The 17,290-nt window shown below is 37.4% G+C and overlaps 1 protein-coding gene across 2 annotated transcripts; it reads right to left on the bottom strand.

Annotated features, from left to right (window-relative positions):
* Positions 1–11,963: 11,963 nt before the first annotated feature.
* Positions 11,964–16,303, bottom strand: SLN (sarcolipin). Of its 2 annotated transcripts, none has more exons than XM_069080787.1 (2): positions 16,147–16,303; positions 11,964–12,672 (listed from the first exon to the last, which is right to left on the bottom strand). In XM_069080787.1, exon 2 carries the CDS (start codon positions 12,606–12,608, stop codon positions 12,513–12,515), a length of 96 nt encoding a protein of 31 aa, XP_068936888.1. In that variant the 5' UTR covers positions 12,609–12,672; positions 16,147–16,303; the 3' UTR covers positions 11,964–12,512. The 2 variants fall into 2 exon arrangements, with proteins under 2 accessions (XP_068936888.1, XP_068936887.1); XM_069080786.1 differs by having other exon boundaries at positions 11,964–12,675; positions 16,147–16,302.
* Positions 16,304–17,290: the final 987 nt, after the last annotated feature.

The following is a 17,290-nucleotide window of genomic DNA, read 5'->3' as shown; positions in this document are numbered from 1 at the left end:
TAGTACCCATGGATTTGTTTATCTCAGACTAGAAGAATTGTGCTCTTCCTTTTTACAGTAGGTTAAGAAGTTGGAAAGAATGCATATTTATTTTGGAGAGCCAATTGGCTACAGATAAAAGAGCCTTGACTTGAAAGGAGAGCCAGTTAAAGGCAGTTTTAACCCCTATGGTATTAGACTAAACATATTTCAGGCAACTGAAATGTCAAGGTGTTGAAAGAAAAGAGAGAAGGAAAGAAGGCAATAAGTGCAAAGGACCTTAAGGAAATGTATTTCAATGTGCAAATCTTATTTCAAACGTGTGCTATTATATCCAAGGAACTATATGTAAGAAACTGATTCAAATTTAGAGAAAACAAGAGCCATTCTCCAATAGATAAATGATCAAAGGATATTGACAGGCAGTTTTCAAAAGAAGAAATTCAGGCTATCAATGGCCAAATTTTTTAAAGCTCCAAATTACAAGTAGAGAAATGTGAATTAAACCAGCTCTGAATTTCTACCTAATGCACATCAGTTTGGCAAAGATGACATAAAAAGAAAATGACAAATGTTGAAAGAGGTGCAAAAAAAGAGATGTCTTACTGTGAATTAGCCTAACTTTTGGGAAAGCAAATTGAAACTATACCCCCAAATTCACTAAACTGTGCATTGTCTTTGACTTAGAAATACTACTGCTACATCTATATACCAAGAAGATCAAAAAAAGAAAAAAGGATCCATATGTCCAAGAATATTTGTAGGAGTTCTTTTTATAGTAGAATAAGCAATCATTTTTTAAAAAATTCTATCACATAAATTCAAAAGAAACAGAAGAAATCTGTGCTGGATGAAGCATATTTTATTTTTGCTTTTTTGGAGGGGGGGAAGGCAGGGCAATTAGGGTTAAGTGACTTGCCCAAGGTCACATGGCTAGTTAAGTGTCTGAGGCCAGATTTGTACTCAGGTCCTCCTGACTCCAGGGCCAGTGCTCTATTCACTGTGCCACATGAAGCATATTTTAAAGACCCTTGAATCAAAGGCAATTAATTTTCAAGATTCTCCAAGAGGAAAAAATTTAAAAAAAAACCAGAAAAGGTCATGAGTGGTACTATCACCAAAAAAAGACTAAAATGACATCAGCAATTACCTACCCTTGTAACTATTCTTCTCTATAAGAGAAGAGTGATCTATTCATTTATTGAGGGTACCCAAAGCAAGATGCTTATATTCTCTTGAAATATTTTTAATTTCACAATTGTCTTAGAGGTGTAGTGACTATAAAATTCCACTGTTTATTATTTGTTGATTTTAAAATAACCTTTAACTCAGTCAAACAAAATGAAGCCTTAAAATCTTTCTTGAAAGATTTCTAATATGCACTCATTAACATCATGCAAGCTTTCATGACAGGTGCAACCATGGAAATAATCTTAACAATTCACTGAGTACCAGCATCAATCAAGGCATAAAGCAGGGAGACATGAAATATTCAGCTGTGTCATGAGAGTCAACATAGTAAAGTGGAAAGAACAAGATCTTAGAGTCAGAAGACCTGAGCTCCAGGTCTTGCTGCAGTCTTTGCTAGTTCTGTGATCCCAGGCAAGTAACTTAATTTCTCTGACACTCAGATTCTTCATATATAAAATGGCAATAATAAATAACAACAATACTAATACCTACCTCATAGGGTTATTGTGGGAAAAAAGAACCACTTTGTAAACCTTGAAGTCATAGAAATGTGAGCTTCATCATCATCATCATCATCATATCATTATTGCATCTGCTCAGGGATAATAGCACGCTAATTTCATTAAACCCTATAACAATGGAATGACTACCAGTGAAATCCACAGTCAGTCAAAATAGATCAGTTTAGTCATCCACATAGGAAAAATAAAGCAATTGAAAAATCATATTGCCTAGATTATGGCACCCTCTTACATGAATAGGCCATTGAGTTAGTCCATCTTGTTCAGATACTACAGAGAGCTAATAAATAGAATCCATTACTGAATAAGAGGAAGAGATCAGGGTGGATTGCTCATGGGAAAGTACTTAGCATTTTCAGTGAGCCTAATGTGATCTCTGTTACAAAAGCCAATTTTTTTTTAGCATTAACTTGGTATAGGGGAAAAATCAGAATGACAATTATTTTGATATATTCAGCTCCCACACACAAAGGCCAAATACTTGAAAGTCCCCAACCCCCTATTGATGAAAAAAGAAAACATCTACAAACTACTCCAGGACACATAAAAGCAGACTGCCCCACCTTCCACTATAACATATACTTGTCCTTGGATAAGAGACCCTGCTTAAAAGGACTTCTTTCACAATTATTAAAGTATTTGATCACTTTGCATCTTCTGCCCTTAAAAAGGACTGTTTTCTTATTCTGACAGTTAAGTCCTCGGATTGAATTCCTTTTACTTCCTTTTTCTTTGTTGGTTGATCCCTTTCTCTACTTTCCCTTCTGTAGCAGCAAGCACCCCAAGCGTCCTCAGGGTTTGCTGCCAATACAGGTTCTTAGATCTGCTTTGTTAAAGGAAAGCAACTCAAAATGGGTTAACAAGCTTACTTTAATCAGTCAAACGTATTGTTTACCTAGTTCAGGGGAAAAAGGTCAGCACCCCGAACTTCAAAGTACACAGACAGAATTATCAAGACAGAAACAGATCTAGTAGACAGATTTCAAACTGTCCAACCATTACATCCATACCCAGTCAACATCTGGGTTTTTTCAAAGCCGGTGGGGGGGAGGGGGGGGGGCCCTCTGGACAACGGCTTCCCAGAATCCAGATCAAATCACAGAACACTTCTCAAAGTGAGCCCCTGAAACAAAGCCTCACATCAGGGCTTATATAGCCTTCTCCTGGCTCAGAGAATGTAACAACCTTATTGACCCACTGGCCAATCAAGAAGTATCTACTGAAAAACAAGCCTCCCACCCCAGGCTTCAGGTGCACTTTAGCCTAGGGGCGGGGAAGATCTTCCAAATTTGCATTCCCATTACACCTTCTCATTTGAAATGCTTTACTTACCCATCTTAAATTGCTACCCGATGTTGCTAATTTGTTATATTCTCTAAGAAGACCTGAAAGACCATGAAAATCAAATCTGTACCATAAGAAACTGAAGTGCTCTTCAATATGAATAGTCTTCCTTAGCCTGCTAATAAATTTCTCTGATTTTAATTTTGTCTTCTCTCTTTAAAAATTACTTTGCATTTATTTTTTGTATACTTATATGCATGTATTGCCTCCTATTATTGTACATGGAGCAGTCTCTTGGAGCACAGATCTTTCATTTTTGTTTTTGTAACTTCAGCACACAGTGTAGTGCCTAGCATATAATAGTTGCTTATCAAATGTTTATTTATCAATTGATTGATTGATACTCTATGCCTATGAATTGTGGATTGCTGTGACCTCATAGGAATCAAAATTGCAGCAACTCAAAGAGACATGGGAAGTTGGACAACTAGAGTATGTTATCATCTTGAAGTAGTATAAAAGGCATTACTAAGGACAAACATGGCAAAAGGAAGCAGGCCAATCACGTAACAAGAATGAGAGATAGTAGATGGACAGCCTGAGTGGGTCACTGAGATCCACGAACTAGTCAAAGAATCAAAGGAGGTCCTCTGATGTTTTGGGTAGATCCTTTACATTTCTCACCTTTTCTGTGCCCTGCTATGGTGATCTGCTGAATGAAGACCATGGACCCCTTCTCAGAATAATGTTTTTAAATGCACAAGACTTAAGATTACAAAGGAATCCAATTATATTAAAACATTTTTATTAAAATATTTTGAAAACAAGTACACAGATTTCAAGTTAAGAATATCTGCTCTAAAGGTATTTGCAATATGTCTTGAGCAAAAATGCCCAAAATGAGTAGGCAGAGAAGGACTGTGATTAGCACTAGTGAAGGAAATAGCCACAATGATGGCATCACAGTCACAGTTAGAATGAACTATCAATCTAGTCCAACCTGTATCTGAGTAAGAAGTTGTGCTATGACATTTCCAACAAGTTATTATCTAGCCTTTGAATAAAAACTTCCCAAGAGGGGTAACACACTACCTCCTTAGGCAATACATTCCACTTTAGCTGTAGTTGCTGGGTAGTTTTCCCTTATATCAAGCCTAAGTTTGCCTCTTTGATCCCTACTTCTGTCCTCTGGGGCCAAGAAGAATAAGCCTGATCTCTCTTCTGTATGATAGCCTTTAAAAACTAACTATGGCCTTCATACACTTCCCTTCTGACCCCAGGCTTCACTTCTCCATGATAAACATTCTCACTTCTTTCAACCCATTCCCATATGGCATGTTCTTGAGACCTTTCAGCATCTTGCTCATCCTCCTCTGGAAATTCTCTAGTTTATCAATGTCCTTTTAAAAATGTACCACATCTGGGTGGCCAGGTAGCACAGCGAGTAAGAACACCGGCTCCAGTGTCAGGATGACCTGGGGATCAAATCCGGGCTCAGATACTTAGCACCACACCCAGAAATAACTGGCTGTGTAACCTTGAGCAAGTTACTTAACCCCTATTGCTTTGAAAAAAAAAAAGTACCACATCCAGAAATAAGTCTAAACAAAATATCTCACTATTTTGTTATTGGTTTTTGCTGCTATCGTTTATTTGTAACTAGAGGCCTGGTACCACATAGTTACGATATTCAGTATGCTGAAAATAGATGTTTTTTCCACCTTATTCCAAGATTTGTCTGTGAATCTCAGCTCTGCATTTGAATATAAAGTGTGTAAATGAATGGAAATCAGGCAATTTACAAGCAAGATCTCAATCAGATACTATTGGCTAGAGTTTGAGTTATATGTTTTTGTCCCTTCATGCATGCACTATATAGAGGAACTGCTACTAAAAGTAATTTTCGTTTTATTTACTCAGAAAAAAAAAAACAATTTTTCCCCTAAAAAGCTAGAACAAATGTAACAAATGGTATATAACAGAATATAGGTGGCCCTATGGGATAGATAGATGGATAGATGGATGGATCTATCTGGAATACCCTATCAGACTTCTCAGGGAGACTAAAGTTCTACCTTTGTAGGAAGCAGATAAATGATTATAACTGGGCAATTACTCCCACTTTTCTAGCTTTAAGAGGGGTATTGGGCTTAGAATTATAAACATCTAATACACATCAGATATTTATAGTCTTAGGGGCATGATTCTTTGGGAGGGAGTGGTTAGGATAAAAACCACTTTCCCTGGTTACTATAGGGTAGAAAGTGTTTCTACCCCAGACCTTGGGGAAAATTGACCTAATCTCAGCCATATTAGGGCTCCCTTCCTACCATATAAGGCAGCTATGTGGTAAAGTGGATAGAGTACAGGCCTGAAGTCAGGAAGACTCATCTTTGACACTTACTATCTGCATGACCCTGGGCAAGTCATTTAACCCTGCTTTCTTCAGTTTCCTCTTCTGTAAAATGAACTGGAGAAGGAAATGGCAAAACACTCCAGTATCTTTATCAAGAAAATCCCAAACAGGGTCATGAAGAGTTGGACACGATTGAAATAACTGAACAACAACCTTACCATGTGTTTGTTACACAAAAAACAATCACAAATAATGAGTATGTGTATATATATATATATATATATATATACACATACATATACATGCATATATTTGTATGTGTGTGTATATATATGTGTATATGTATGTGTATATATATAAATATAAACATATATAAAATCAAAGTAAGTAAAATAATTGAGGAAGACATGAAGAGTATTTTAGGTCATAAACTACAGAAAAGTTAGGGGGCCCTGACCTAAGAGTGAAATGAAATCTCAGTTCAACTAGGGAGAAAATTATCTTACCCAATTTGTCCACTCTTAGCAATCTCTGGGGCACACACTGTGAATCAAGGAACATGTTGATTGCTGACTTTTCCTCATGTACATGTAATTTTGGAGGCCTCCCATCTGACATCCAAAGTCAATACCCTCTCTCTTACCATCCTTCTCTCTTTTCCTTCATTTCTCCATACCAGAAATCTCTCTGCCAATCAAGAATCATATCTTCCTTCCAGTATACAGGGTCACAGGTCTATTTTTCAGGGGACTTCCAAACCCACCGGGGACTACATTAAAATGTCGTTTCCAATCACTAGGTACAAAGTGGACTCTGAAAGTATGTGATAAAAGAAGGAGAGGGGGAAACTGAGGTCAGGAATCAGAAAGAACTATGTTTTAATCAGTTCCTAAAGCAATTGAAATACCAATTCTGAATGTCAAAGCCAGCAACTTCCTTGAAAACATCATTCCCAAGTATGTGCCTTGCTGGATATTTTTACCAAAGAGGACTTATGTGCAATATATTGTTTAAAGAGTTTAGATGCCTAGAAAAGGAGGTATGTCATCATATTTCAAAAGCAAGGGACTACAGTTAAAGAGTCCAAATGCTGTATTGGTATCCATGTAATACTAAACAACCCCAAAAAGAAGGCCCCTAGCACATTGGATGATTGTCCTCAAGAGAGAGAAATTATGAGAAGATATGGACAAGAATCTCATAAAAAGAAAAGGCAAAAATGAGCTATCATCTGCACACACCAAGAGTATAACCCCAAGATGATATTACAAATCCATTATAGCCCTCTTCTATGATGCATGAACATTTTCTAATGTAATACAGAAAAGCACACATTGGAAATATGTCCTTGGGTAAAATCATTCTTGTTTCATGCTGTCTAAAGTGACCTTGGAGGGGGGGGTGGCGGGGAGAGACAGAAGAAGGCATCAATCCCAGTGTGGTCACTGTGTTACTTGCTTTTGCTTGAATGTATTTTAGTTGGGTGGGAAGTGAATGACACAAAAAGCAAAAAGCATCAATCACACTTTTTTAAAAGCTGTTAGTTGAATTGAATTTGTTTATTAGTGTACTCTGAGATAAATAAACCAAACTTGGGGCTCTTTTAGAACAGTATACAGTTAAGATTAAGAAAGTCTATACTATGGCATAGGCAAAAATTGTCCAATTTACTTTTTAGCAATAATTTGACCCTAATTTTGCACAATAATCCAGTCCCACTCATTGTACCTTTTTTATGGCTAACCTTCAAAGTATGCCCAAATCATCAGGCCATGGTGAGTGGTTTATAAACACTGTCAATGGTAGGCAGGCTGATAATATCTAAGAGATCAAAAGAAAGTGAATAATCCATATTTCATGAAGAAATAGCTGTTAGATATACAAGCTGTCTTTCTTTTGCAAAGATTAAATGAGAAGTCAGCATCTGAACATCTTTCCATTGATGTTAAGAACTAAGCAAGCTATTAGGCCTCCTTTATTGTTACTGTCCAAAAGCATTAATTGTATGCCCCAGCACAGACCATGCATCTTGGCCCTGAACAAATGAAAACCCCTCCAAAATATCTATGCATCTACACAGGCAATAAAATAAGAAAAACAACCCAGGATGAGGATAAATCAATCTAGGATAAAGAATGAAGCAAAGCCAGCTTTTCCTGGATATTCCATCAACTGATAGATATATACATATATACATATATGTGTGTATGTATATGTATATTATATATGTAATTTTTTTCTAATTACATGTAAAGACAAATTTTAACATCCATTTAAAAATTTTTAGTTCCAAATTTTCTTCCTCCCTCTTCCCTAAGATGGTAAGTAAATCTGATATAGGTTATATATGTGCAATCAGGTAAAACATAGTTCCATATTTGTCATGTTGGAAAAGAAGAAACAGACCAAAATTTTAAAAAACATGAAAAAATAAAGAAAATTAAAATATATGATTCAATCTACATTCAGACACCATCAATTCTTTCTCTGGAAATGAATAGCATTTTTTCTGAGACCTTTGGAATTATCTTGGATCATTGTATTGCTGGGAATAGCTAAGTCATTCATAGTTGATCATCCTACAATATTTCTGTTACCATGAACAATGTTTTCTTGGTTCCTGGTTCTGCTCACTTCACTCAGCATCAATCCATGGAAGTCTTTCCAGGTTTTTCTAAAATCCACCATTTGTCATTTCTTATAGCACAACAATATTCCATTACACTCATATACAACTTGTTTAACCTTTCCCCAATTTATGGGCATCTCCTCAATTTCCAATTCTTTGCTACCACAAAAGACCTGTTATAAATATTTTTGCATAAATATTTCCTTTCCCATTTTTCATCAATGACTCAACATAATATCATTATCCAGATAGGATTGTGCTGGTGTAAAGCAAAGGGAGATATTAGGTAATAAAAAAAAATTTAGAGGAGATAGAGAAAAGTTCATTTGGAGATAAAGGGTAGATTGGTCCCTAAGGGTAACTGAAAAATTAAAACAAGGAATTATTCACTGAAAGAATTGAGCATGTATTTTCAGAAAAGAAAGAGACTGAAAAGTATTTGGGGGAGGGAGGTAAGAAGGTGTTTAAAATGTAGTGACACAGTGGCAGGACCTACCGTGGTCAAATAAAGGACACTAATGTTGTCTACAAGACTTTCTATGAAACTTTGTGTCCAGTAGACACAGAAAAACTGCCCTGAACAACTAATTAGTGTATTGGATCATTGGGAATAACCAATCTGAAGTATTTCAGAGTTTGTTTTCCCAATAATTACATCATTTGAGACCTGAATGATCTATGTAATTTATTAATTTTTTTTTCTATTTTTGTTTGTGTAAATATGGCCTTGTTGATAATTCTTGGCAATGTTGTTTTTGCTGTTCAGTCATTTCAGTCATGTCCAACTCTTCATGACTCCATTTTGGGGTTTTCTTGGCAAAAATACTGGTTTGCCATTTCCTTCTCCAGCTCATTTTACAGATAAGGAACTAAGGTAAAAAGGGTTAAGGGACTTGCCCAGAGTCACATAACTAGTAAATGTGTGAGGCCACATTTGATCTCAGGAAGATGAGTCTTCTTGACTCCAGGTCTGGCTTTCATCCACTGTGCCACCCAGCTGTTCTGTGTAATGGCTATCTCTCAAATAGAAGAAGAAATCTAATGATCCTTGCGTTGTGTCTTTAGTCATGACCAAGAGTTAAGTATAACTAATAAGTGTGTTCTCTGTGGTTTGAAGTGGTCCTGCTACTTAGCTATACCATGTAACAAGAATAAAAAATCACAAATTTCTATTACTTCTATAAATATTTATGTAAGTTTCTCTGTAATATTTCATTCCCAGCTTGCAGTACTTTTATTCAGCCAGTGATGATTAACTTTATTCACATAATGATAGAAATAACCATGGGCATAAAGTATTTTTTAATTCATACACATAAATGAATAGAAATGTAGTCTTGATGCTCCAGGTTGACTTCAGCTCAAATCTTGGACAGCTGACAAAACTTGACTGATGTGAAATGTTATGTTGCACAGTGGATCATAGGATGATAAAATTTAGAGCTAGGAAGGAAGCTTAGAAATCATCTTCTTATCCAACCTTCTCACTTTACAGTAAAAGAAAATGAGATCATAAAGAGATTATTGTTTTCTTAAAGCACAGAACTTTTAAAAACACTTCCTTTTCCTACTCAAATCTTTTCAGTAGCTCCAAGTTCACTCAACACTCAGTCAAAAAGCATTGATTAAATACCTACTATGTGCAAATATCTGTGAAAATGGCTTAGCAGGCAGCTAATGGATAGAACTCTTGGCCTAGGGTAACAAATACCTGAGTTCAAATTTAGCCTCAGAAACTCAGGAGCTCTGGGCAAATCACTAAACCTCTGCTTGCCTTGGTTTCCTCAACTGTTAAATGGAGATAATAATAGCACCTACTTCACAGTTTTTGTAAGGATCAAATGAGAAAATATTTATAAAGCACTTAACATAGTTCCTGGCTCATACTAGAAACTTAATAAAATGCTTATTCTCTCTCTCTCTTTTGTCATCCAACATACAAAGACAAAAGGGAGATAATTCATGTCTATTAGGAGTTTACATTCTATTTGTATCTATTGCCAATAGGATAAAATCTAAAATGCTGGCATTTAATGTCCTCCATGGTCTAGCTCCCACCAACCTTTATAGTCTTATTTCATATATAAAACCTTTCCTGGTTCTCCCAGTTTTTAGTACTCTCTATCTCATGAAATTACTTCAATCAGTTAGTCAGTAGATAAGCACTTATTAAGCCCCTACTATGTGTCCGGCACTGTACTAAGTGCTGTGGACACAAAAAGAAGCAAAAGACAGCCCCTGTCCTCAAGGAGCTCACAACATGATGGGGAAATCAACAAGCAAACTGTTGGCGGTACTATTGGGAGACACCTGTGCCTTGATCTTGGCATAACAATCCCCATGCTTGTAACCATCAAGTCAACCAAACCAGATGCTCCATTGCCACTACCGGCCGCAATAACACTGGTAATAAGGTTCAAGGACCCTAACACCTTGAAGACTGTTTGTTGTGGTTCAGTCGTGGACTTGGAGACTGTTTACTCAAGAGCCAAACATGCTGCATTTGTGGTCAAGGGGATAGCGGTTTTCACGCTTAAAAATCCTACCCCTGCCATAAGCAGGTGAGCCCCCTTTCTTAGGAGGGAGGACTTTGCTTGCAAGCTATTTCCCTCACTTTGAAATTAAACTTCTGTTTGATTCCTGACTCTCCTGTCTCTATCCTGTTCTGTTAGGCTCTGGACATCCACAGATTAGAAGCCAGTTTGGTCCAGCTGACAAGAGAAATGTGTACAAACAAGCTATATACAGGATAGATGGGAATAATTAGCAGAGGGAAAGCACAAGAATATATACATATACATATATATACATATACACACACATAAATATACATATATTCTCTGTTTATGAGTAGCAGTGTGGTATAGTGGGAAAAATGCTGGAGTTGAAATCAGAAGACACGGGTTTGAACCCTAGCTCTGTCATTCACTACCTATTTGACCTCAGGCAGCCTCTCTGGGCCTCTGTTCTATAAAATGAAGAGACTGGGCCAAATGACTTACGGTTCTCTCCAGAACTCACACTCCCTGTCCCAACTGGGTGCTTTTGCACTGGCTGTTCCACACACTCAGAATGCTCTGCTTCTTCCTCTCCACATCTTAGAATCCCTGGCTTCCTTTCAAAACCCACCCTGTACAAAAAAACCTTCCTCTACTGTGGTTACTTTCTACCTCTAAGGTTACCTTCCATCTACTGTGTGCATTTTGTATGTACCTAATTATTTATATATTTTCAGCTCTGAATGTAAGCTGTTTGCGAGCAGGAACTGTTTTTGCCTTTCTTCTTACCCCCAATATGTAGTAATTTGCCTCATATGTTATTGTTGTTCAGTTGTTTCAGTCATGTCCAATCCTTTGTGACCCCATTTGGACTTTGCTTGGCAAAGATACTAGAGTGGTTTGCTATTTCCTTCTCCAGCTCTTTTTAACAATGAAGAAAATGAGGCAAACAGGATTAAGTGACTTGCCCAGGGTCACAAAGCTAGTAAGTGTCTGAGGCCAGATTTGAACTCAAGAAGATGAGTCTTTCTGTCTATGGGCCTGGCATTCTATCCATTGTACCACCTAGCCTGCATGCCAAATTCATAGTGTTTAATAAATGTTTATTGACTGATTGATTTTATCTGCCTATTAAAATAAGCTCCTTGAGGGTAGCAATTATTTCCTTTTTGTTTTTTCACCACTAGCACATAGTACAATGAAGTCAAAAAGTATGTGTTTAATCAATACTGGGTAATTGAATGAGTTGAATAAATAAGTGCACAGGACACAGTAGGTGCTTAACAAATCCTTATTGGTTGATTGAATATGGAGTCACTGAAGATTTTTGAACATATCAGACACTTAAGACAAGTTATTTTTTTTTTTAATTTAACAGAAGGGACTTGTCCATGCCCAGTCAGGACCAAGTCCCAGTTCTTTTCCCAGTGTAAAGCCCTCTCCACTGCCTAATCCCAGTTTGTCAGAAGGATGTTAGTAGAGGATAAAGAATATTCCAAATGATGTTTTTCAAGGTTTTAATTTTTTTTTATTTAAATGACAGCCATAGTGACTAATTACATCCATTTCTTTCTACCAGAGAGTTGATTTTTAATTTGATTTAGAAACAACATTGAGGAGAGAGGCTGGCATAGGGGCTAACAGATAGGGAGTTATGGAGGGATGGAGACAGCACATGGTACAATCCTGTTTCACAATGATCCCATTTCAAACAGATGGTTTTATTAACCTCTGTAGTGCCAGGAAACATATCAAATGCTCACTTGAAAACAATGTTTGCCAAACTTTTGACAAAGAAATTTTGGGAAAACACAAAATCACATTGCCACAGATCACAGAAGCATGAGATCACAGACCTAGAACCCTAAAACACAGCATTAGCACAGGACAGAGATGATTCTGCAAAATGAAAACCCCCCTCCTATCCTAGCTACATCCAGGTATAAGTAATTGCAGGCAAGGGCATCCCAAGGCATACTGCAGCACAGGAGAGGTCCCATGCTCCTGAGGGTTCTTCTGTGCTGGTCAATGGCAGGATCTCCAGCTTCATCTTCTTAGTATTGATACGATCTCACCAGTAGCCACATGAGGATTACAGTTATGAGGACCACAGTAAAGTTGAGAAACAGCTCCCTCGTAGATCGCTCCATGCTCAAGATGGGTCAACAGGAAACTTGGGGGAGCCTTCCTGGGCAACTGCCTGTCCTTTGCCTCCTGCTGGCGAGCAAAGAAAGAGACACTAAGCCTGTAAAGCTCCTTAAATTGCTTGGAGTGAATGTTATTTCTTTCTTAGAAGTTTATGGATGCAGTTCCAAAGGCAGGAGTACAGAGAAGCTTCCCACCTTCTCCAGTGTCCACAATTTTGCAAATATCACATCCATATAATCCTAAAAACACCTCTCACATAGTAGCCAATCCTAGGAAGTAAGTGCTAAATTTAGATGTACTGCTATTTTAATAAGAGCTTGTGCCACCTAATTTTAGCCATGCTGTGTTAAGATTATAAGCTTCTCAAAGAAAAATAGGGGTCACATCTTGATATCACATCTTGCACAGTGCCTGACACATTTTGGGGTGCTCAAGAAGTATTAAAGGATAGTGTCATACTAACACATTTTATGAATTTGATCAGATGCAATCACTTACTAACCAAGTATGATATCGATGAGCTGTGGCTATGCAGTCTCTCCACATAAACCAAATAAATTGGGACAGCTATAATTAGGTAATATTAGAGGCAGGACTTGAATCCAGATCCTCTGAGTCCAGAATGATGATGGCTCTCTTTACAGACCACTAAAAACTCAGTCAGTTCAGTTTTTTTTTTTACTCAATTAGATAAAGATATACAGGGGGACTTGTAAAACAATGTAAAAATAAAAGGTATCAATAAAAATTTATTTTTAAAATAGTTACATTAAGATCTTCGTTAGATTTTTTTTCTTCTGGTCAACTAATTGATGGAAGAATGGAGTCAGAAAACCTATATTCAAATGCTAGCATTCCATTTTACAAACTACATACCTAAGGCACATCACTTTAACTCTCTAAGCCTTCATTTTTTATCTGTAAATGAATACTAATAAGACCTGCCCATCCTACTCTAACGGGATGGTTGTGTGGCTCAAATAAAAACATTTTTGTAAAGTTCTACTGAATATCTGCTGCCATTATTATTCTGGCATTTTAAAGATAGAACCATACATAGCAGTGGGTGAGCAGAACTTTCTGGAGATGAAGGAAATAATTCTAATACCTTACATGTGTGGAGCAATTTATACTTTTCAGAGAATTTTTATACACTTTACCTCTTTTAATACTCATGATAACCCTATAATGCAAGCTGGTCAAGTATCATCCCAACTTTCCAGTTGAGGAAACACATGCTCAGAGAGATTTAATAACTTGTCCTAGTTATTACTTAGAAAGAGAGACAATGTAACACAGGAAGGGAACTGGATTTGATGTCAGAGGGCCTGGATCACCTTGGGCAAATCATTTTGCTTTTCTGGTTCTCTGTTTCTTCCATTGTAAAATAAATGGGATTAGATAAATGATTTTTTTTGCTTTTTTTTTTTTGGAGGAGGAGTAGGGCAATTGGGATTAAGTGACTTTGCCCAAGGTCACATGGCTAGTTTTTTGTGTTAAGTGTCTGAGGCCAGAATTGAACTCAGGTCCTCCTGACTACAGGGCTGGTGCTCTATTCACTGTGCCAGCTAGATGCCCCTAGATAAATGATTATAAGGTCCCTTTCAGCTCTATATCCTAAGAGTCTAAGCACTGAGCTTGAACCAAGCCTACTTCTTGAACAGAACTGTATACAACAACAGTGAATCTAAAAGAAAGGTTTGGGGTCAGATAAACCATGAGAGCCTTTCCAGCTCTGAAATGCTATGATGACTGACTACAGAGATTAACAGGTTTAATAGAACAAAATAGCTGTAAATTCCCAACAGAGCATTCTCTTCTGATAGACTGGATGATATATTGCCTTTCTTGATGTCTATCTTGCAGAATTACTTGCACTTTAAGGGTGACCTTGAATAGACTTGTTACTTTGCATCATAAAGCATCTTGCATTCTCATACTTACAAACAAATTTTAAAGTATTTTCATCATTAAACCCAAGAAAATGTAGTACAAGGGCACTTTCCTTAAAAAAAAAATAAAGAGTTATCAGCCTCTGACAGTTTTTAAGAACTCCTCAGGTCATTTTTACATAGCTAGCATCCCTTGGGGGACATGAAGCAGAGTTAGTAAGGACCCAGAACAGTAAACTTTTTTATTTCTTAGCAAATTACCTTCGAGGGTTTAGCACCATCCCTGGCACATAGAGTTGGGGATTAAACATGTGTTATCATTGGTATTGCTGCTTTTATTCAGTCATTTCTGTCATATCCAATTCTTCTTGACCTCATTTAGGATTTTCTTGGCAAAGATGCTAGCTAGAGTAGTTGGCCATTTTTTTCTCCAGCTCATTTTACAGAAGAGGAAACTAAGGCAAACAGGGTTAAATCGCTTGCCTAGGGTCACTCAGCTAGTAAGTGTCTGAGGCCAGATTTGAATTCAGGAAAATGTGTCTTCCTGACTCCAGGCCCAGCACTCTAGCCACTGTGCCACATAGATGCCCATCATTGGTACAAGGAGTTCCTAGATGAGGAAACTTCTCCTGCCAATGTAGGATCATTCTCTCTCTCTCTGCAATTTATAGTCTTAGAGAATTGCTTAGATTACCATTCAAGGTCAAATAGCCAGTATGTATCAGAGGCAGGAGTAGAACTCAAGGCTTCCTGTCTCTGGGGGCAGTGGCTCTCTATGCACTAGACCATTCTGTCTCTCATCTGACACATAGTACATGCTTAATAAATATTTCTTGATTGACTGACTTAAGGCCAATTTTCACCACCTTTCAAATCCCATCCAGAATTGAGTTCACAGTCTTCATACCTGTTGCCAAATCACTCAATTTCATTTGGGTGTCTTATCATGGGCTCACAGATTTAGGGTTTGAAGAGCCCTTAGATGTCATCTAGTACAGTTCCTTCATTTTATAGGGGAAGAAAAGGGGGCAAAATTAACACAGTTGCTGAACCAGCAATAAAACCCACATCCTTCCTCCTCAAATCCTGCACACTTTTCACTATAACTTATTGCCTCTTGATGTAGTGTTGCCCCCAATAAGGCTCTAGATTTATAGCTGGAAGGAACCTTGGAGGTCTAATCTAATGTCATCATTTTGTAGAGGAGGAAATGAGACCTGGAGAAGCAGAATGATTACCCAAAGACACAAGTGGCAGATCCAGGATTCAAATGTTCTTTCTAGTGAACCACACTGCCTCTCATGAAATATGGATGAAAGGGAAATCCAGGAAACCTTGATTAGTAAAGCAAAGCAGACACTAAATGCTTTTGCATGGGAATTTTCAGGAGATTATCATTTTTAATCTTGAGGCAAAACTCCAAAGGAGAAAGGTACTAAAAAAAAAAAAAGGGAAAAATAACCATATACCATGTGGAAAAAAAACCAAAGTTGCTATTCACCTTATATTATAAGGAATATTAAGTGTATAATGTTTATTTCCTCTAAGCACATTTTTCAAAATCAATAACCTTTTGTCATTCTCATTTACACACACACACATGCATACAGACATTCAACGTAAACATTAAATGACAATTCTTCGTTACCAGGAGAGGATAAATGATCCACTGGGTCTTGGTCCTGAGCCTTTGCTCTGCTCTAACTGTCCTTCCAGTGCAGTCTTGACTCCCAGTCTCTGAGCAGCAACTAAAGTAGTCAGTCCCAGGGAGGAGGGCCACAAGGGTGGTGGCAATCAGAGTGATGTCATTAACCAAGCATTTCCAAGGAATAACCTGGACAGATGGGTGGCTATTTGTGCTTTGGGGGGCCAGAGGGTTGTACTGACTTACACATGACAGTTCTGTTCTTTGCTATCAATTGCTATTAAAATCATGAAGACCTCCAAAATGCTATGTTTCCCCCTGACTTTTGCACTCCTTGATTTGTGGTCTTTATTTAACCTTTCACTGATTCCTGCTGTAGAAAGTTTTAACAAATAGGGATTGCTGAGTCAGCTTTCAAGACTCATGATCTAAGAAAAGAATTAAGATTAGCCCTGAACAGGCATTTGGGAGTCATGCACCAGCACTGACACAGGAATGGGACTGAGCATTAGAGCACCACCCCGGGATTGAGCTCTTTGAACTAGAAAATTCTTGCTGGGTCCTGAACAAAGTCATCTTTAGCTTTTTCAGAACTGACTAAGGGCCAGACAGTATAATATACTAGCATTTGCACCTGTTGCTGCATGATATGTCAACTATGGTTTTCTCTGTGGATCATCACACTAGTATATATTTTAATCTAAGACAACTGTGGAAAATGTGATTGGTAGCTTTCTGGAACAAGAAAGGTTATTAGTATATCTCCACAGTAAAAACTCACTTAGTTGGACAAGTTGGGGAAAAAAGTCAGCCAAGATTCACAAAAAGAATGTTTTCTTCTCAATCAATATAGGGAATTTCCAGATCTTTCTCCACAAGATACAGATCAACAATTTACAATCTTAGAGGTTTGCCTGGGACACTGAGAGGTTAAATGATTTGGGAATGGTCACACAGCTAGAATGTATCTGAAGAAGGACTTAAACCCAAATCTTTCTGAATCTAAAACCAACCCTCTATCTACTACAATAAGCTGCCTCTCAGGAAGAACTATAGACTGTAGAGTATCTCTTCAAATAATACTTTTTTTTATTTTTAAATGACTAGAGAGAGTAGTTTATTGTTTACTTAGTTTATCTGATTGGTC

This window comes from Petaurus breviceps, unplaced genomic scaffold, assembly GCF_028583685.1.
Source record: "Petaurus breviceps papuanus isolate PSGF00001 unplaced genomic scaffold, PetGlider_PUasm1.0 91133, whole genome shotgun sequence".
Taxonomy (NCBI): domain Eukaryota; kingdom Metazoa; phylum Chordata; class Mammalia; order Diprotodontia; family Petauridae; genus Petaurus; species Petaurus breviceps.
This window is presented reverse-complemented; position numbering and strand designations above follow the sequence as displayed.

Bases quoted from the DNA above. Each gene is read 5' to 3' on its own strand.
- SLN (XM_069080787.1), bottom strand. From the start codon at position 12,608: ATGGAGCGATCTACGAGGGAGCTGTTTCTCAACTTTACTGTGGTCCTC.